General features: G+C 52.0%; 1 protein-coding gene across 8 annotated transcripts; it reads right to left on the bottom strand.

The window, feature by feature from the left end:
- Nucleotides 1-151: 151 nt before the first annotated feature.
- Nucleotides 152-16,509, bottom strand: ZNF500 (zinc finger protein 500). 8 transcript variants are annotated; one of them, XM_082713173.1, is made up of 8 exons: nt 16,435-16,509; nt 13,242-13,429; nt 11,352-11,452; nt 6,990-7,486; nt 5,228-5,411; nt 4,966-5,033; nt 3,627-3,738; nt 152-2,048 (listed from the first exon to the last, which is right to left on the bottom strand). In XM_082713173.1, exons 4-8 carry the CDS (start codon nt 7,389-7,391, stop codon nt 1,366-1,368), a joined length of 1,449 nt encoding a protein of 482 aa, XP_082569299.1. In that variant the 5' UTR covers nt 7,392-7,486; nt 11,352-11,452; nt 13,242-13,429; nt 16,435-16,509; the 3' UTR covers nt 152-1,365. The 8 variants fall into 8 exon arrangements, with proteins under 8 accessions (XP_082569299.1, XP_082569300.1, XP_082569301.1 ...); XM_082713174.1 differs by having other exon boundaries at nt 11,361-11,452; XM_082713175.1 differs by having other exon boundaries at nt 13,242-13,391; nt 16,435-16,480.
- Nucleotides 16,510-19,809: the final 3,300 nt, after the last annotated feature.

Genomic DNA, 19,809 nt, shown 5'->3' with positions numbered 1-19,809 from the left:
GTGAGCCTGCAGACTCACGGCCATATAGGGAAGGAGGGTGGTCGGCACCGCCAGGCATGCTCGAGCCCTGGAAGCAGGCCTAGAAAGTAAAACCGTGCTTCAACTGAGTGGCCCCTTCTCTGGAAAACACACAGGGCAGAGCACACGAGGCCAGAGGGACCGACTTTGTTTATTAAAGGAACCAAGAACAAATCACACATCCTGGAACCTGGGTTACACTGAAAGATGGAAAATACCTACAGTGATTGGGTAACAAACAGAATGGAGCACAAGACAAGGCCCAAGGCAACCCCACCATGGGAAACTGCCACACTCCCTACATGGAATGTTCCAGAATCAAGGGGTTTCAGCAGCTGCCCCAACTCCAGTGACGAAATAGAACAAGGACCCTCTATGGGAGCGTCAGCTTCCTGTCTGCCTCAGAAAGACCCAGTGGGTCAGCCAAGGCTGCCTCTGTCCTGGCCACTTGGGGCTGGAACAAAGACAACCATGGACTCCTGCCGTGGGGACAGATGGGAAGACAGGTAAAATCCACAGGCTTCCTCACAGTCTGCGGAGGCTGGAAGATGGGGTATCAGGGAAGTGTTCCCACACCAGGCATTCATCCTTTAGAACAGCTGTGGATCTGTGAAGGTGACCCCCAACTCCCCCCACGGTCCCGCTGATAACACAGGGACACAGAAAAGCCTCCACGGCCTACACACTGAGTGTGACAAGGCTGGAGGGGAAGGTGAGAGGCCAGGAAAGGCTAGGGTGTGTTAACACTGCAAGAAACAGGAGCTGCTGAGGCTTCCCCAAAATGGGCCGACAAAGTGTCCCCAGCTTCACGTCCACCCACAACCTCAGATGTGCCCTTATTTGGAAAGAGGGTCTTTGCAGATATAATTAAGATGAGGTCATTCTGGACTGGGGGCCCTAAATCGAAGGACTGTGCCCTTAGAGAGGACACCAGAGCAGAGAGGCAGAGACGGGAGCGAAGGGGCCGGAAGGTGAGAACACTGCGGACGCCGGCAACATCAGAAGCCAGAAGAGAGGCGTGGGATGGTGACTCCCATCAGGGCGTCCGGAAAGCAGCAGCCCTGCCTACGCCTTGAATCGGACTTCCGGCCCCCTGAACAGTGAGAATCCATCCCTGGGGTGCTAAGCCACCCAGGCTGTGCTCATCTGGACAGTGGCCCCACGGCCCAGGTCTACCCGCTCCGTGTCCAGCCGTCACTGCCACACTCAGTGCCCGGATTCTTCCCTCAGCCTGGCCACCTGAAACGTCCCACAGCCATCAGCTGGGCCCCCAGCAGGGGCAAATGAGGTGTGTCCGAAATGCCTTCAGGTTAGGGTTCTGGTTCCAAGAGAGTAACTCCAGCAGCTTCATGAACTCTGACCGTGAAATTCTGACCGGGCCCCCCGAGGCGGGTAGCTCAATGAGTGGCGGCCAGGCTTCGGCCCGGGGGCCTCCTGGAGCCGCGCTGCGGGGCTCTGTGGGCCCGGTGGGTGCTGCTCTTCGCTGTGGGTCCGCTGGTGTTTGTGGAGGTCCGTGCCCCGGCGGAAGCCCCTGCCACAGGCTGGGCACACGAAGGGCTTCTCGCCCGCATGTGTCCTCCGGTGCGCGCTGAAGTGGGAGCTGTTGCTGAAGCGCTTCCCGCACTCGGCACAGGCGTAAGGCCGCTCCCCGGTGTGCGTCCTGCGGTGGATGACCAGGCTGGAGCTCTGGCTGAAGCGCTTCCCGCACTCAGCGCACGCGTACGGCTTCTCGCCCGTGTGGACCCTCTGGTGCGTGCTGAAGTTGGAGCGGTCACTGAAGCCCTTCCCGCACACCTGACACTTGTAGGGCCGCTCCCCGGTGTGCGTGCGCTGGTGCTTGGTCAAGTGGGACGTTTTGCTAAAGCCTTTGCCACACTCAGGGCACATGTACGGCTTTTCGACTCGTCGGGGTCCTGCTCTTTCCAGTGGCTGCTCAGGTCTGGTCATGACCCCGGCCGGCTCTCGGTCCCGCTCCCTTCTCATCGACACGTCCTCCCTGGCGTCCTCTCCATCAAGTTGCAGCCCAAGCCCTGGGACAGAGAAAGCACAGTCCCTGAGGCCCTCACGGGGAGAGGATATGTGTCTAATAAGAGGGCAGAGGCTGGGCAGCGGTCCCATCTGAGGAACATGAGAGCAAGGCTCAGAGCACTTAGCAGGGGAGTGTCAGACCCCAAATGGAGATAATGAACCATGGCCAGCAGCCCATGAAACCCTCACAACGCCAGTGAGGTGGGTGCTGTTACTGCCCCCATGATAAGATGGGGAAACTGAGGCACGGGGATGTTGAGGAACTCACCCAAAGTCACTCGACTAGTAAGTTACAGGGTGGGCTCTAGAGTCTAGGCCCATAACCTTTAGGCCAAGGGTTCTCATCCCGGGGCAGTGTCGGCCCTCAGAGGGCACTGGGCAGTGTCTGAAGGCATTTTTGGTTGTCACACTTGCTGCTAGTGGGTGGAAGCCAGGGATGCAGGTGAACATCCTATAGCTCACAAGAAGGCATCATAACAGAATTCTACAGCCTCAATGTCAACAGTGTTTTGGTGTTTAATCAAACAAACCACAGCCATAAATAACCTCTCACAATTTTATCTGTAGATCTGCATAACAGTTATAATCAGGTGACTATAAAAAAAAGCAGATCACCCTCCATACTGTAGGTGGGCCTCAACTCATCAGTAGAAGGTCTTAAGAGCAGAACCTGAGGCTTAGCAGAGAGGGGCAGAGGGAGAGAGAGAATCCTAAGCAAACTTCCTGCCCAGCATGGAGCCCCTTGCAGGCCTTGAGATTATGACCTGAGCGGACATCAAGGTGGACACTAAACCGACTAAGCCAGCCAGGTACCTCCCCCAGAGAAGAAATTCTACCTCAAGACTGCAATACAGAAATCCCACCCAGGTTTCTAGTCAGTTGGCTGCCCTGCAGATATCAGACTTGGAACATCAATTCTCACTCAAATTTCCAGTCTGCAGGCCTGTCCTATGATTTTATGCTTGCCAGAAGTCACCATCCTGTGAGCCAATTCCTTAAACAAATGTCTTAACTTATACACATATACACACACAACTGGTTCTGTTTCTCTGAAGAAACCCAACTGATACCAAGAGGCAGCTCAGTTCCTTGAGCTGAACGTATTGCAGGGAGTGAACGGGTATCTGGAATGTCAAGAGAGCGGAGCACGGAGAGCAGCGGTGCTGTGTGGGGAGCTGGGGGTGGAGGTGGTCAGGAGAGGCTGTGGATGGTCAAGGCCTTGCCAGGAGCAGCTCGACCCACAGGGCTGTGGGCAGCACAGAGGCAGATGTGAAACTGGACCAACCACATGGGTGAAGGCACAAAAGAACAAGGAACCCAGGACCGCTGTGGGCACCTGCCTCGGGTGAGGTGAGCAGCCATAGTCTCCCCACTGCGTCCGGGCCCCTGACGGGTGACTAGCAACCCTGGCTTGGCAGGCTGCACCCAGCTGCTTGCTGAGCAGACTCTCCAGGGAGTGGCCCTGGCCCACGGAACCCACCCGGGCACAGCCAGCCTGGGGAAGAAGCCCCCCTTCCTGAGACCGGCCCACATCAGACACGCCACTGATGAGCAGTGGCCGGGGCCTCTCCGCACGTTACCCCTGTGTTCCGGCAGTGCGTCCCAGCTACAGTCCCGCTGAGCTGGGTCCGGGCTCTCCCACTCCTCCTGGGACAGGTACGCTGCCATGTCCTCCAAGGTCACTGGCACCTGCTGGAATGCAAACCACCCAGTCCCACACTGCGGCTCCGTAATGTGGGTCAGCCTGGTGGGCTCACCGACCCCCTCCGCCTGTATCACAATGGCAGGTCCTGCTTGTCTCCCCCAACTTCCTCTCTCCAATACCTTCCCTCTCCATAGGCTGTTGTCCACCCCTCCTCCTCAGGCTCTGCTCACAGAACGGCTGAATCCTGCTCCCTGGGAGGACACCATCACCGCCGCACTCTGTCCCTCTGCTGCGGGGCCAGAGACAGTGCAGACAGATTCACTGTCTGGAGCAGCCGGTTCCCCTGTGCATTCAGTCACTGGGGCCCAGGTTCTCCAGGGGCATGAGTTAGGCATGCCCTGCCTCAGCTCAACCAGCCCTAGGACCCGAGTGGGGTGTCTTGGGAACTTTGGGAAGCCTCTAGGCTAGTCGTTCCAAATCTAGCACCAAACTGACTCAAGGAGCAGATGAAAACCCAAGCAAACAAGGTCTAGAAGAGGCAAATCTGTACAGACAGAAAGCAGGTTGCCAGGGGCTGGGGAAGGGGAAATGGGGGGCTGCTGCTAATGGGTATGGGGTGTGCTGGGAAGGAAAGTGTTTCTCCACTGGGAGAAACTGGGACGATGGCTGCATAACTCTATAAATAGGCTAAATGCCATGCACTCCGAACAGCTGAGCCGGGTGTGTGTGAATTACACCTCGATAACGCTGTATTTTTTAAAAAAGATTTATTTATTTTAGAAAGAGCAAGAGTAGCATAAGCAGGTGGAGGAGGAGAGGCAGAGAGAGTCTCCAGCAGACTCCCCACTGAGGGCAGAGCCTGCATGGGGTTTGATCTCCCAACCCTGAGCCCAAATCAAGAGTCAGGTGCTTAACCAACTGAGCCTCCCAGACGCCCCTCAATAAAGCTGTTATTTAAACGAACAAGCAAAGGAGAGTTCAATTCCAGGCCAGGGCTGGGAGAGGAATCCATATTTTTGCCCAAAGTCAAAAGAGTCTAGCTCCTGGCTGGGTTGGAAACAACTGCCCCAGCTCACCATTAAGCCCCAGAATCCTCTGGGGCACAACTAATACTTGACGGGATCCGAGAAATGACCTCGGGAGGAGAAAGTCAGGGTAAAGGGGCCATTCCACAAGGGAATGCCTCTGCGAGTTGGACCTGACAGGAGAGAAGTGCCCCCATGACAAGGGCAGGGTACACACAGGAAAGATGCAAACTGGGAACATGCACTCACCTGGGACCATGACGGAACGAAGGATGTGGCCGAAGCTGCTGTCTCCTGATGCTGGGAGGCCGCTGGGCCTGAGGAAAGAGCAGAGTTGCCAGAGAAGGCCACACAGCCCACCAGTGCACAAAGTAGCGAAGGCCCAGACAGATGCAACTACTCCCCACCTTTACAACTTGTCCTTCCCACATGCACAGCCTCCTGTGATACCCCCTTCCCTCTGCCTCCTTCCCCTGCAGGCCTTCTGTTATCTGGAGGGATGGCTACTCACCCCTCTTTGGCAAGAGCTGGGGGCCCCTCTTTGGTCTGCGGCTCCGCTGGGATGGGGGCTGCTGGCTGGAGCATCCAGACCCTTCCTCCGGAGACAGCTCCTCTGGCCTGGCCTCCACTTGGTGTTTCAAGGACTGTTCTCCTGCCCCATGGGGCACTACATCATCAGGGAGCACCTCCAGGCCCTGCATGCAGACAGAGATCTGTCCACCAGCTCCCAGAAGGTTGGGAGAAAACCCATGGGGTCCCCAACCACTGTCTCAGGCACCCCTGGCCATCCTCCTGTTCCCAGGCTCTGCCCAACTGTGCCTCACCCCCCCACCCCCACCCAGGGCTTCCTCTCCCTGTCTACCCCCACAGCCCACCACATGCCACACAGTCCTCCCTCCAGACATGCTGGAAGAAGGAATATAGCTGCGAAGAGGTCACGCTCCCAAGTGGGACAAAGTGAGACCTGCTCTGTCCCTGGATGAGTCTCCCCAGTCTCTCCCCATCATATTCTTATCCTTCCTTCCTGGGCCAGGAGGATCCCCAATCAGGTCTCATTTCTGAAGTTCGCACTATTTCATGTGCTGCATTTTTAAAATTCACCTGCCGGTGCTCTGAAACCATCTATTTCCCAACTCCAGAGAAGGTGAAGAGGATGAACTTGGGTCTTGGAGTTTACTGAGCTCTGCAACAGTACTTGGGACAAGAGACATCTCCGAGGAACAGTGAAACTACTGCCAGGGACCCCTGTGTCAGGCTCAACATTGCACACTTCTAAGAGGAGACAGTCCCCAAAGGTTATGGGGTGCACGGAGCCAGAGGGAAGCCGTGCTAAGAACCCCAACGCCAAGGCTAGAGGGGCTGGGAAGGGATCCTGAATTCCCACCGGCCACAACAGCAGGATCTGCCTACTGCAATCAACTCACACTATGGTCAAGTTTGGGGAGGGATGTGTCTATGCTGCTGGGCAAATAGGAAAGCAGTGTATGGCCAATGGTACCACCACAAGAAGAAAGGTCACCTGTCCATATTTGCCAAATATTTAGTCTAGAAAAACTAATCTAATCAAAGCAAGACAAATCTGTAAGACTTCCCACTCCTCAGATTTTCTTAGAAGCTGGGAGTGTGCCCTAGAGTGATGCTGTCCACAGAACTTTGCATGACGACAAAGCATCCTACATCTTCGTTGTCTAGTATCCAGTATAGGGGCCACTGGCCACGTGTGACAACTGAGCCCTTGAAATGTGCCTGGTGTGACCTAGGAACTACAATGACATATTTAGTTGTAACTTAAAAAAAACCCACATGTGGCCAGTAGCCACTGCCTGGGATGGCACAGCTCTAGAGAGCCTGGGGACATGGGGGGCTCTAACCAGGGCATCCACCAGCCCCTGCTTTTTCTTCCTCCTCATTTTGGGATCTCTTCAACCCCCAGCACCTTGCCTGGGAAAGTCTCTACCCTCCCTCCCGTCAAAAGCTGTGTCTGACCTCCCACCGGGATGATGCTGACGAACCAAATCACACAGCTAGTGGGCTACCTGTGCTTAGTCGATGGATTTACACCCATCAGCCAAGGCTGTGACAGTCCTCAGTTGCCTTCTTCAATTCACAGGTGCAGGCAGTCCCAGTCCCCCACCCCCCCCAAGGGACCCAGGCAGGCCGTGGATCTGAGCTCTGAAATTTGGAAATTTCCAAGGAATTTCCAAAGAGGGCAGGGCCCTGAGGTCTTGGGGCCCCGTTTCCTCACCTCAGGGCCAAATTGCCCCCCACCTCACCCGCTGCCTCTGTTTCCTGGGCTCCCGCTGCAGCCCTTCCACGAGGACCACGGCCTCCTCACCACTCTCCGGCTGCTGCTCCCGCACCCGGGCCTGGATCTCCCCTGGCAGCACCATCAGGAACTGCTCCAGCACCAGCAGCTCCAGGATCTGCTCCTTGGTGCGCAGCTCTGGCCGCAGCCAGCGGCAGCAGAGCTCCCAGAGGCGGCTCAGGGCCTCCCGCGGCCCCGCCACCTCCTGGTAACAAAAGAGCCGGAAGAGCTGGCGGAAGGTCTCAGGGCTGGGGTCTTCTGGCTCCAGGGAGGGCTCCTCTTCCCAGCAGAAATCCTCCTCCACCTTCACGATCAAGATCTCATCTTGGTCCAGGGGCGGTGGAGGCTGGAGACCAGGTGTGGTGGCCATTGTCTGGGGCGGGTTTTGCTTTCTAGTGCCTCAGGGTTCAAATTTGTGCTTCCCGGTACCTCAGGCCAGACACTGGAAAAGAGGTTTGCAGGGCTCTGTACGGAAACAGTAAAATCATCTTGGTGCGGTGTTAGGGCTAGGTAAGCATCTACCCACATGCCCCAGAGAGCCAACTCACGCTCACCAAAAGAAAACGGCTTTAATTTGTAGGTTAAAGGGTTCTTGCGGCTACGCCCTGCTAATTCCCAGGCAGGTTACTCAAACTCTCCGAGCCTCGGTTCCGCATTCAAAAAGCGGAGAAAATGGTATCCCTACACAGAGGCTGCTGAGAAGACTAAAGGGTTTTTGGAAAGGGTTTCGCGCATTGCCTGGAATAGGATCAGAGTTAGAGAAACGCGGTGTTTGTTACCACGGCTGGCCCCCTTGGGCTGGGGTCCCTTTGGAAACATGGTGAGAACCAGGGCGCCCTCTTCCTACGAGGACGCGGATTCTGTCACGATTTCGGGCCCTGCAAGCCCCGTAGGCCCGCGGGGTACCCCCGACTGGATGGTCACCTCGGCCTCTCCAACTCCAGGGTCCTGGGAGTGCTGGGAGTCCCCGGCCGGGCTGCTTTCCCCGGCTTCGTCCTCAGGTGGAGGGTGAGCGGCAGCCCAGGCCGAGCACAAACCCGGGCTCTGACGTGGGCCCGGGATGGAAGCTCGAGCCGGGACCCCGCGCCCCGCACCCGCACTCACCGGCACCGAGGCAGGCCCGGCCGAGAGTGGACCGCGGGAGCAGGAGGCGCAGCAGACAAGCCGCCCACAGACGAGACAAACAAACCCGCACAACGAACACCCCAAACGGGTCCTCGTGAGCCGCAAATTCAGCACGCCGTGGGCGGGCCCACCGGCGCATTGTGGGTAATGTAGTCCCCGCGCTACTGGCCGAGCCGGCTGTCGAGTGCGGGACTGAGTCTGGATAGGCGGGTCCACGGCGGGCATTGTGGGCAACGTAGTCCTTGAACTGTGGTCGCCCACCAGTAAGACGATGAGAATGAGACCGCGTGGGCGGGTCCATGGGAGGCATTATGGGTAAAGTAGTCCTTGCACCTTCAGTGACCGGGCAAGGTTTTCGAGGCGCCGCAGGTTCTGGGCAATTCTCCCTGCGTCCTTTCCATTCGCCCTCCCCTGGCCTGAGAAAAATACACTGCGGGCGGGGTCTTGTGAATTTACATTTCTACTTACATGGTACTTTGTACGTACCAGGCTCTGTTTTTTTTTTTTTTTTTTTTTTTTTTTTTTTTTTTTTAAAGATTTTATTTATTTGTTTGACAGAGAGAAATCACAAGTAGGCAGAGAGGCAGGCAGAGAGAGAGAGAGAGGAGGAAGCAGGCTCCCTGCTGAGCAGAGAGCCTGATGCGGGACTCGATCCCAGGACCCTGAGATCATGACCTGAGCCGAAGGCAGCGGCTTAACCACTGAGCCACCCAGGCACCCACCAGGCTCTGTTTTAAGTACTTTCCAATTATTAACAATTCATCTTTCCAACAACCATGGCCAGGGAGGGGGGGCGGGGTTGGTGCCTGGATGGCTGGGTCCAACAGCTGCCTTTGGCTGGGATCATGATCTCAGGGTCCTGGGATCCCCGCATTGGTTCCTGGCTCAGTGGGGAGCTTGCTTCTTCCCCTCCCCCTACTTGTGCTCTCTCACTCTCTGTCAAATAAATAAAATCTTAAAAAACAAACAACAGTGGGAAGTAGGCACTGTTAGCAATATTTTATAGATGAGGAAAGGAGACACACAGAGGTTCAACAACCTGCCTAAGGTCCATATATACTCAGTAAGTGGAGAGCTGGAATGAGGTTAGAACCCTGGCATCTGTTCTAGTCCACCTCTTCATTTTTTTTTTTTTAAGATTTTATTTATTTATTTGACAGAGAGAAATCACAAGTAGATGGAGAGGCAGGCAGAGAGAGAGAGAGGGAAGCAGGCTCCCTGCTGAGCAGAGAGCCCCATGCGGGACTCGATCCCAGGACCCTGAGATCATGACCCAAGTCAAAGGCAGCGGCTTAACCCACTGAGCCACCCAGGCGCCCCCACCTCTTCATTTTAGAGACTAGTTAATGAAGACCCAGAAAGTTACCTGTTTGGGGCATGTTGGCTACCAATTGCTTATTTATTTGTTAATTTAATCAATAAATATTTATTGAGCTCTGCTTTGTACCAAGCAGGCACCATGAACAGAAGGTCCTTGGTGTTGCTATGCAGCCTGGGAGAGACTAAGCCCCTGGAATTTAAGCAGGTAAAGGTCATGAAGAGGGTTAGCTGCTTAGCACATCATAAGTGCTCCATAAACATCGTCACTAACATAAGGACCAGGAGATTCCCGAGTCCTTCAGCTGTGGCATCCCCAGACCTAGCACCTTACCCCATCTTCCCACTAGCATTTCTTCCCATCCTACTCGCCATTCTCTCTCGTGTTTCATTTTTCCTACTACATCCAATATCCAGTTTTTATTGTGGGCACATGGAGCAGAACAAGACACTGGACTGCCCGTGACTAATTTCACTGCCTCTCCCTAAGCGGGAGGCATCTTTAAGGGCAGATTTCAGGACTGTCCCAGGCCTCCACAGCCTTGTGCTGGGGCCTGTAGAAAGGCAGAACCATATATGCCTCAGTTTCTCCTTCAGCATGCGGTTGCTGGCCAGGAAGGCAAGAATGTTAGAATGAACGAACACCAAAGTGTACACTTACTCAAGGAAGTGGTCCTTAGGCCTGAGCTCAGTTTGCTTTGGGAGGAGAATGTGCAAGGGGGACCTTCGAACAAGTCAGAGGAAGGATGCAGCAGGGCAGGAAGAAGATAGAACAAATAAAGCAGGAGAGGGAAAAGGAGGAACAAAGAAGAGGCAGGTGGAGAATCTGAGGGAAAACCAGCAGGTTCTGTAGGACTGCAAGACCCTGATCTGATTGCAGAGTGTGCTGGGCTGTGTGTAAGGGAGCGGAGAGCTCTGGAGATGCCAGCATTTTCAAAGCTATGCTATGCCTTCCCCTTTCTAACTGCCTCCTGGTTAGCTGTGGGGACCAGGCAGCTTCTCCTCAGTGCCATATATCCAGAAGTTAGCAAGTCAATGTAGTGACCAAGGCCTGGCTGACATAACCTTGGCCCTCTCCTGTCTGGGCAATTTTCAGTGACTACAACCAACAGAGGTCTAAAGGACAAGTTTCTGCTTTGCTCCAGATCTTGTGTGGGTTTGTTTAGGATTTCAGTCTTTTTTTTTTTTTTTCTTCTTAAGATTTTATTTATTTGAGGGGTGCCTGGGTGGCTCAGTGGGTTAAGCCTCTGCCTTCGGCTCAGGTCATGATGCCAGGGTTCTGGGATCGAGCTCTGCATCGGGCTCTCTGCTCAGTGGGCAGCCTGCTTCCCCCTCTCTCTGCCTGCCTCTCTGCCTACTTGTGATCTCTGTCAAATAACTAAATAAAATTTTTTAAAAATAAAATATTTTATTTATTTGACAGAGAGAGGGAGGGAGGGAGAGCATGACCAGGGTGAGGGGCAGAGGGAGAACCAGACTCCCCACTAAGCAGAGAGTTTGACATAAGGCTGGATCCCAGGACCCTGGGATCATGACCAGACCTGAAGGCAGGCATTAACCAACTGTGTCGCCCAAGTGCCCCTCGGATTTCGGTCTTTTTTTTTTTTTTTAAAGATTTTTATTTATTTGACAGAAAGAGTTCACAAGTAGATGGAGAGGCAGGTAGAGAGAGAAAGAGAGAGAGAGAGAAGCAGGCTCCCCGCTGAGCAGAGAGCCCGATGCGGGACTCGATCCCAGGACCCCGAGATCATGACCTGAGCCGAAGGCAGCGGCTTAACCCACTGAGCCACCCAGGCGCCCCTCGGATTTCGGTCTTAATTCTATTTTGGGGGACACACAAACATGCAGTCCCTAACAAATATAAGTCAGGATGAATTTGGGCATCCACAGAAAACACTCCTAACCTGTGCTTCAATATCTTGTCAGAGTGAAGACACAGTTCTGTCATCACATCTGGGACATCGGCTCAGCCACACTTGCTCTTATTAACTAGAAGGAAAACAGGGTATACAGTCAAGCCCTCCAAAAGTTCTCATCTTTGGTAGCAATTTCTCAATGTCCAAATGACTGAGAACTAAAAACTCAATATACAAATCAAACAGTTTAATTTGACTAAATTATCTAAAAGAGTCATTTGAGACCTGGCATGCCTCAAAACTAATATAGAATGGGTGTTTTATTACACTTAATTTTTTTTTTTTTTTTTTTCAGAGAGAATCCTGAAGCAGTCCCCCAAGTGTGGAGCCCAACTCAGGGCTTGATCCCAGGACCCCAAGATCATGATCTGAGCCGAAACCAAGAGCCAGCTGCTTAACCAACTGAGCCACCTAGGCACCCATACACTTTTTCTAAGGCTTCCATGAGGCAGTAATAAAAGCCAATGTTTTTTAATCTTTTAAAAAAGATTTTATTGGGGCGTCAGGGTGGCTCGGTGGGTTCGGCTCAGGTCATGATTTCAGGGTCCTGAGATGGAGCCCCGTGTCAGGCTCTCTGCGGGGAGCCTGCTTCCCTTCCTCTTTCTCTGCCTGCCTTTCTGCCTACTTGTGATCTCTGTCTGTCAAATGAATAAATAAAATCTTTTTAAAAATTAAATAAATAAAAAGATTTTATTTATTTATTTGTCAGAGAGAGAGAGAGAGAGCACGAGTGGGGGGGCAGCAGGCAGAGGGAGAAGCAGGCTTCCGGCTAATGCAGGACTTGATCCCAGGACCCTGGGATCACGACCTGAGCCAAAGGCAGACGCTCAGTCAACAGAGCTATGCAAGGGTCCCAAAGCTAATGTTTTTTAAGCACTTCCTCAGTCCAGGGGAATTCTTTACTGTGCTACTTAAATCTTCACAAGGACTCTCTTGTATAGGTATCATTATGACCCAAATTCTAGATGAGTAAACTGAGGCTCAGAGAGGGCATAGCCCTACTAAAGGCCACACAGCTAGGAAAGGGGAAAAGCCAAATCAAACTCAGGCAGGTCCACTCCCGAGTCTGTGGCCCCAACGACTCCCCTAAGATTCTCCTGAACACCAGCCAGGTAATCAGAGGCCTGCCTGGGAATAAATATCCGAATGATTCCTCGCCAGACTCTGGTCCTGCCTCAAGGTTATCCTTTGAGGGGGCCACTTGGGGCCACAATACCCCCTGGTTTTCAAAACACAGTGGGCAGATCTGCTTGGTTCACAGAGGTGCTCAGTAAATAATTGCTTGATGACTGAATTATGAGTGGGAGGAATTTGTTTTTCAGACGTTGACGCCTGCTGCTCAGCCTTACACAAACTTCATTCACAAACATGATGATGGTGGTACAGATGGAGATAGACAGCACCTGTGCCCCAGAGGATACTTACTAGGATTCAATGATCTAATACATTCAAACACTCCACTCTAGGGTGAAATCTAGAAGGAGTCAGTAAATAGCATTGTTACTATTTTCATTAACACAAAGCAGGAGGGAAAAGAATGCTTGCTGTGAATGCCTGGGAAATCTCTCCTTGGAGACTGCTTGTGTTTTGGTTCCATTATTAAATTGGAGACAGATGAGAGGATGCATCAGTTAACAGGGAGGCCGAAGATAGCCACCGTTTACACCCTCAGCCACCCAGCACTTGAAACTTCATGTCTTATCCCTGCAGCCAGCAGGTCAAATGAGAAGCTAACGTGTTAAGAACAGCCTTGCAAAGCGTGACCATTCCTCTGAGGGAGAGCTACCTCCAGGATAAGGAGGATAGAGTGTGGAGGAAGAAGGGGGCTTCAAGGACCACCAGGCATGCTTGGAAATCCTTACTCATCTGGATGACATCCGCTGAACTCCGGTTTGTGGGCAGCCCAGGCATCACTCAGAATGGGGGTGAAGATTCACACGCTCCTCTTGGGAAACACCAGGTCTTCGTCTGCTCTGGCTGCCACGGCAGCATATATCACGGAGGCTGGGAGCCTTAGACCACACACATTGATTTCTTACAGTTCTGAAGGCTAGAAGTCCAAGATCACGGTGTCGGTGGATGCAGTCCCTCATGAGAGCTCTCTTCCAGCGTGCGGACTGTTACCTTCTCACTGTATCCTACTAAGGTCACAGTCCTATCAGGTTAGGGCCCCACCTGTTATCATCTCATTTTACCTAATGACCGCTTACAAATCCTCTCTCCAAATATAGTTACATTGAGGGTTAGGGCTTCAACATATGACATAATTCAGTCCAGATAATACAACTAGACCCCCCCAAATTGCCAGTCCTTGGAATGCCTGATGATTCTCCTCGGTCTTCAGACCACCACCCACTCCAGACCAGGGGCAGGAAAGGAAGCAAGACAGGCCGTTCAACACAAACAGCTGGCACACCCAACATTCTGGGATATTCATGCTATGCACAAAGACACTTGCTCTCCCCCGTTTTTCTTAAAACACGTGTCCATCTTGGTCTTTGGCACTGCCAGGTAGGAGAGTGACATGAATGTGGAGAGTCTATCCCCACTACAAGAGACAAAGCAGTGCCAGGACAATGGCAGCTCCTGCTGGAAGCCAGTGTCAGGGATGTGGGAAGTAGCCGGGGACAGAGCCCCCGTGCTGCCAGTCCGTCTAACTGAAGTCTGATATCTAGATGTTCAGGGGAAATCTCCTAATTTTGAATGTAGACTCAAACTGGTTTTAAGACCTGTGTGAGATAAACAAAACACATCAACAGGTTTCTGGGCTGTTTCTGGCACACACAAACAAAGGGAATGACACAGGCAGTGACAGTGTTATAAAGAAACATGTAGGGCGCCGGGGTGGCTCAGATGGTTGGGCAACTGCCTTGAGCTCAGCTCATGATCCCGGAGTCCTGGAATCGAGTCCTGAATCGGACTCCCAGACTCCATGGGGAGTCTGCTTCCCCACTCTCATGCTCTTTCTTACTCGGTCTCTCTCTCTCAAATAAATAAAAAAAGCTTTAAAAAAAAAACAAAAAAAGGAGACATGAAGCAGGAGTGGAGAGAGGGACGCTCTTGTTTAAGTGGAGAATATTTATACAGAAAGACCATTAGTTCATGGGCTCCTGGATGGCTCTGGATTTTGGATCAAGCCCCACATCAGGCTCTGTGCTCAGCAGGGTCCACTTTAGATTCTGTCCCTCTATCCCTCCCCCGCTCTTGCTCTCTAAAAATCAATCAATCTTGGGGAGAAAAAAAAAAAAAAAGGCCAGTAGTTCACCTGGTGGTTCATCCCCCTCACTAACAGAAGCCAGAATGTCCTTAGCTTCAATACTTTCTTCAATGGTTTTCTCCAAAAGGGCAGGAGGCCAAAGCGAAGGGAAGAGAAAGAGAGGTAAAATGCCCAGCTTCCCTCAAAAATCTTCAGCCATACTCAGGGCTGAAGGCAACCATGCAGAGAGCCAGCCTGTGAGAGAGAGAGAGATGGCAAAACACACACACACACACACACACACACACACAGAGTGAGAGAAATACACTTCTTTCTCAACCACTGTTCAGGAAAGTTATTCATGCCACTTGGCAAACAATGGTACAGAAGGCTTTATCCAGGACCAGAGAAAGGTGCAGGAATCACTGCAAAGGGTGTGTAGTGAGGGAGGCAGCATTTTATAGCCAAGGTGGGGGGAGGATGAAAATAAGAGGAAACATCAGGGAGACTGTGGCTAAACCAACCTACTAGAATTCTTGCTGAAGGCAGGCCAACATGATCAGACATCACCTGGGGGATGCTGGAGGGTGAGGAACCCAATCAGATATCAAGGGTGGGGGTCCTGGCTGAACTGACTCAACTGGATTCTCGCTAAAACTGGATAATGCAGAAATGAACACAGAAGTCCCAAAGTCAAAGCCCTGCTCAGAAGAGTTGTGAGGAGCCTAAGTAGAGTTTTGGTTAAGGAATCTTGTCCACCACCTCCAGGGTAAAAAAAAAACGCTCTCACAGACAGAAAGGCGCTCTTCAGAAGCAGGAAGTGCCCTTTGGGGTTCTCAGTTCTAAAAGCAAAAGTTGTTGAGGATAAGACAGCAAGAAGTGCCAAGTGCTGTCCGCCCACGGTCTACCTAGGAGATGGAGCCCTTCCAGGTCAATGCATAGCCCCAATCTTGTACTGTCTCCTTCCTTCCTTCCCCATCCCCCTCCTCTTTTTTCTTCTTCTTCAGATTGTATCTGAGAGAGAGAGAGAGTGAGAGAGCAGGAACAGGGTCGGGAGCAGAGGAACAAGCAGACGCCACGCTGAGCAGGAGCACGATGGAGAGCTGTTGCCTAGGGAATCTGGGATCATGACCTGGGCAGAAGGCTGATGCTTAACCCACTGACCCACCCAAGCACCCTGCCTGCTGCTGCCGCTGCCTTTTTTTTTTTCTTTCTTTCCTTAAGGTTTTATTTATTTATTTGACAGAGAGAGATCACAAGTAGGCAGAGAGGCAGGCAGAGTGAGAGGGGGGGGAAGCAGGCTCGCCACTGAGCAGAGAGCCCGATGCGGGGCTCGATCCCAGGACCCTGGGATCATGACCTGATCTGAAGGCAGAGGCTTTAACCGCTGAGCCATCCAGGCGCCCTGCCTGCTTCTTTCTGAAATAATAATATTGGTCTCCAATTCCGGAGCACCTGGCTAGACACATTTGCTCTCCCTCTGTTCTTATTTTGGTAATAATAGGGGTAGTGTGATCTCTACAAGTAAAACCCCCTGAAGCTCCGAAGAGGTCACATAGCCAGGAAGCGCCAGAAACGGGACTGGAAGCCACGTCTCTGCTTCCAGAACCCCAGCCCGAAGCATCAGGCTACAGCACTCTGGCCCGGAATAATAACCCAGGCATCCTAACGCCTGACTCGGTAGCTACCCTGGACTCTCGTCCTCTTTGGCTGAACACGCTCTGCCCCGTTTCCCCATCTGGGGCGCGCCCAGAAAGGCCAGGAAGGGTCCTGAGATCCATTTCCGCTTCTGCCTGGTGGCTGCGACGACGGGCCACACACAGTAGGACAGCAGCTAAGAAGACACCATCCATACCTACCCGGGCTGCAGCACTTCTCTCGGGTCTTTCCCCAAGCCTCGCGCGAAGTCCCTGACCGCCGGAAGCGGAAGTCGCCGGAGACCGGACCGGACTACACTTCCCAGAGTGCCCCGCGCCGCGCTTGGAAATTCCGATACTTGTGCGCTCCTGGGGTGATGTGGGATGCCGCTCTGCCTTGGGGTTCAGCACGGGAGACGGCTCTGCGAGGGCATTGGAGGGTGGTTTCATTCTCAGGGCAGCCACGTCCAGGTTACTGAAGACTGGCCAGCTCCTCGTGGGCTATGAGCCTCAGTTTCCACATCTGTGAATGGGGACACTAGCCGTTCACGGTTGTATCAAGTTCAAAACCATTCATGCGTATTTTCCAAAGCATATTGAGACCTTCCATTTGCTAGCCGCAGGCGTTATCACAGTGGTTAGTTAGCAGGCGCTTGTTTTCGAGAAACTCAAATTCTACCAAGATAGTATCTTGGAGATAGATCTACCTTGATCTTCATAACTAGGATGGTGATTTTTAAAGATTTTATTTATTTGTCAGAGAGAGCGAGCGAGAGCGAGCACAGGCAGACAGAGTGGAAGGCAGAGTCAGACGGAGAAGCAGGCTCCCTGCGGAGCAAGGAGCCCGATATGGGACTCGATCCCAGGACGCTGGGATCATGACCTGAGCCGAAGGCAGAGGGAACCACCCAGGTGCCCTAGCACAGTGACATTTCATAGGTCTTCTTAATTCCATATTGATTTACCAACCTTCCTTGGGTATCTTTAAATTTTACATTCCTTTCTAGAAGAATAGAAAGGCCTCCCATGTCACAGAAGAGCAGTTAGACCTCTTGCACAACCCTCCAGCGCTGAGAGCTGTAAAGAGGCACCACAAAGTCCACTTGGAATCAGGACCTGTTATAGACCACCGCACCCCCTCACTGATTAAAGATCCCCCCCCCCCCTCTTAAAACTCTCCTGGCTAGGCAGAAACCAGGGAGCTGGCTTTTGGACAGGAGTCCCACTTCTTCACAGGTGGCTGGCTTCTTGAATAAAACTCATATTCCTTTCCAAACAATATTCATATTTTGAATATTGGCCTTTGGAAGGACAGGCAGCTGAAGTTGCGATTTTGTAACAAGAGGCATAAAGTGACGAAATCATCACACAAGTATTCCCTGAACACATCTAGCTTATTCCTGCCCCAAGGCCTTTGCACTAGCAGTGGCTTCTTTTCCCTCTGTGTGGAATACCAGGACCCTAGTTATCTCTGTGGCATATTGCTTTACTCCTTCACATCATTACTCAAGGTTCCTTCCCAGTGACGTCTTCCTGACCCCTTCCTCCAATTATAAACTCTAGACTGTCCGATACCTCTTAAATGCCTTACTTGCTACTGGTGCACCCATCGCTATCCATTATGCCCACAGTTTACTTATTTTATTAGGATCTTGTTCCACCTAGGTGCAAGCTCCTGAGGGTAGTGACTTGGTTTTGTTCCCTGCTGAACCCTGAGCCTCTGTAGTAGCACATAGTGGACCCTAAAGTTCTATGGGAAGAATTAACACACGGATGGTTGTAGCTCTGCCTCAATTTTTTTCTTCAGGCTTGAGATATAGTTGACAAGTAACATTGTGTTAAGTTTAAGGTATACACTGTAATGATTTGATACACATATTGTGAAAGGATCACCACAGTAAGGTTAGCACATCTTGTCACCTCACATAGTTATATCTTCTTTTGAGTGTGGTGAGAACATTTAAGATCTGTTCTCTGGGCCACTTTCAAGTATACAATATATGTTAACTATAATCACTACACTGTATATTAGATCTTGAGAAGTTTTTCTGTCTTATGACTGCAAGTTTGTAGCCTCTGACCTAGTACATCTGCTCATCCCAGCCCTGGGTGACCACTGCTCTACTCCATTTCTATGAATCCAGCTCTTTTAGATTCCCCATAAGACCAAGATCATTCAGTGGCACCTGGGTGACTCAGTCAGTTAAAAGTCTGCCTTTGGCTTAGGTCATGATCCTGGGGTCCTGGGATTGAGTCCTGCATCGGGCTCCCTGCTCAGTGGGGAGTCTGCTCCTCTTTTTCTCTCTGCTCCTCTCTCCCTCTGGTGTTCTCTCTTAAATAAATAAAATCTTTAAAAAACTAGGCAAGAGGGGCGCCTGGGTGGCTCAGTGGGTTAAAGCCTCTGCTTTCGGCTCAGGTCATGATCCCAGGGTCCTGGGATCGAGCCCCGCGTCGGGCTCCCTGCTCCACAGAGGAGCCTGCTTTCCTTCCTCTCTCTCTGCCTGCCTCTCTGCCTACTTGTGATCTTTGTCTGTCAAATAAATTAAAAAAAAAAAAATTAAAAAACTAGGCAAGATTGTACAGTGGTAGTCTTTACTTCTTTTTTGTTTTCTTTCTCTTTCCTTCCTTCCTTCCTCTCTCTTTTTTATTTGCAAGGTGGGGGAGGGACAGAAGGAGAAGGAGAAAATCCTCAAGCAGACTCCCCACTGAGCCTGGAGCCCAATCTGGGCTTAATCCCAGGACCAGAGATCACGATTTGATGTGAAATTAAGAGGCAGATGCTTAACCAACTGAGCCACCCAGGAACCCTGAGAAACACAAGGTCTAATACAATCTCTAAATACAATTGTGGAGCCCGAGGCCGTGTGCTGGTAGATATCCCCCACCGTATTGCCTGGGGCTATGTTGACCTCAGGAATGTGCTAAATCCCTTTGTGGCAACACACTGCCTCTGGGATGCTGGTGTGGATAGTGTGGGTCCCCACAGGCCCTGGGAGTTCCATAAGCCTGGTTGGCAGATTTGTGAATTGGTGGGGTGAACAGCTATGAGGCAGGCAATCTAGGGTTTGTTCACTTAACAGCCGGGTCCCGACCAGCTGTCTTGTCCAGGATGAAGCTGATATAACTGTCCTTACAGACCTCCCAGCCTGAGAGGGAGACTTACCTGAAAACAAACCATGTGATACATGCAAAGCAGGCAGACAGTAATCAGCCTGGGGAAGTCATGGAGGGCATCGTGGAAGAGGCAATTTCCAGTTCGTGGGATGGTTAGTTTTCAGTGTCAACTTACCTGGACCAAAGGATGGCCAGACAGCTGGCAAGATCTTATTTCTGGGTGCACTTGTGAGGGTGTCTCCAGAAGAGATTGGCTTGTGATTCGGTAGACTGAGTAAGGAGGACTGCCCCTCCCTGCTATGGGTGGGCATTACCCAACCTGTTGAGGGCTCTAAAGGAGCAAAAAGGCAGAGGAAGAATGGATTTTCTCCCCCTGCTTGAGCTGAGACAACAGTCTTCTCCTCATGCTGGTCTGCCTGGGCAGGGCAAAGAGGAAGACAGGAAGGGGAGTTTGGGGAAGATAGCTGAAGACGGGGACTTTTT

Source organism: Mustela nivalis (genome assembly GCF_964662115.1).
Source record: "Mustela nivalis genome assembly, chromosome: 19".
Taxonomy (NCBI): Eukaryota; Metazoa; Chordata; class Mammalia; order Carnivora; family Mustelidae; genus Mustela; species Mustela nivalis.
This window is presented reverse-complemented; position numbering and strand designations above follow the sequence as displayed.

Bases quoted from the DNA above. Each gene is read 5' to 3' on its own strand.
- ZNF500 (XM_082713173.1), bottom strand. From the start codon at position 7,391: ATGGCCACCACACCTGGTCTCCAGCCTCCACCGCCCCTGGACCAAGAT. The intron at 5,412-6,989 runs GTGAGGTGGGGG...GTCTGCATGCAG, and splicing joins CCAGGAAACAGAGGCAGCGG to GGCCTGGAGGTGCTCCCTGA. The intron at 2,049-3,626 runs GTAACGTGCGGA...TCTCTGTCCCAG, and splicing joins CGCACTGCCGGAACACAGGG to GGCTTGGGCTGCAACTTGAT.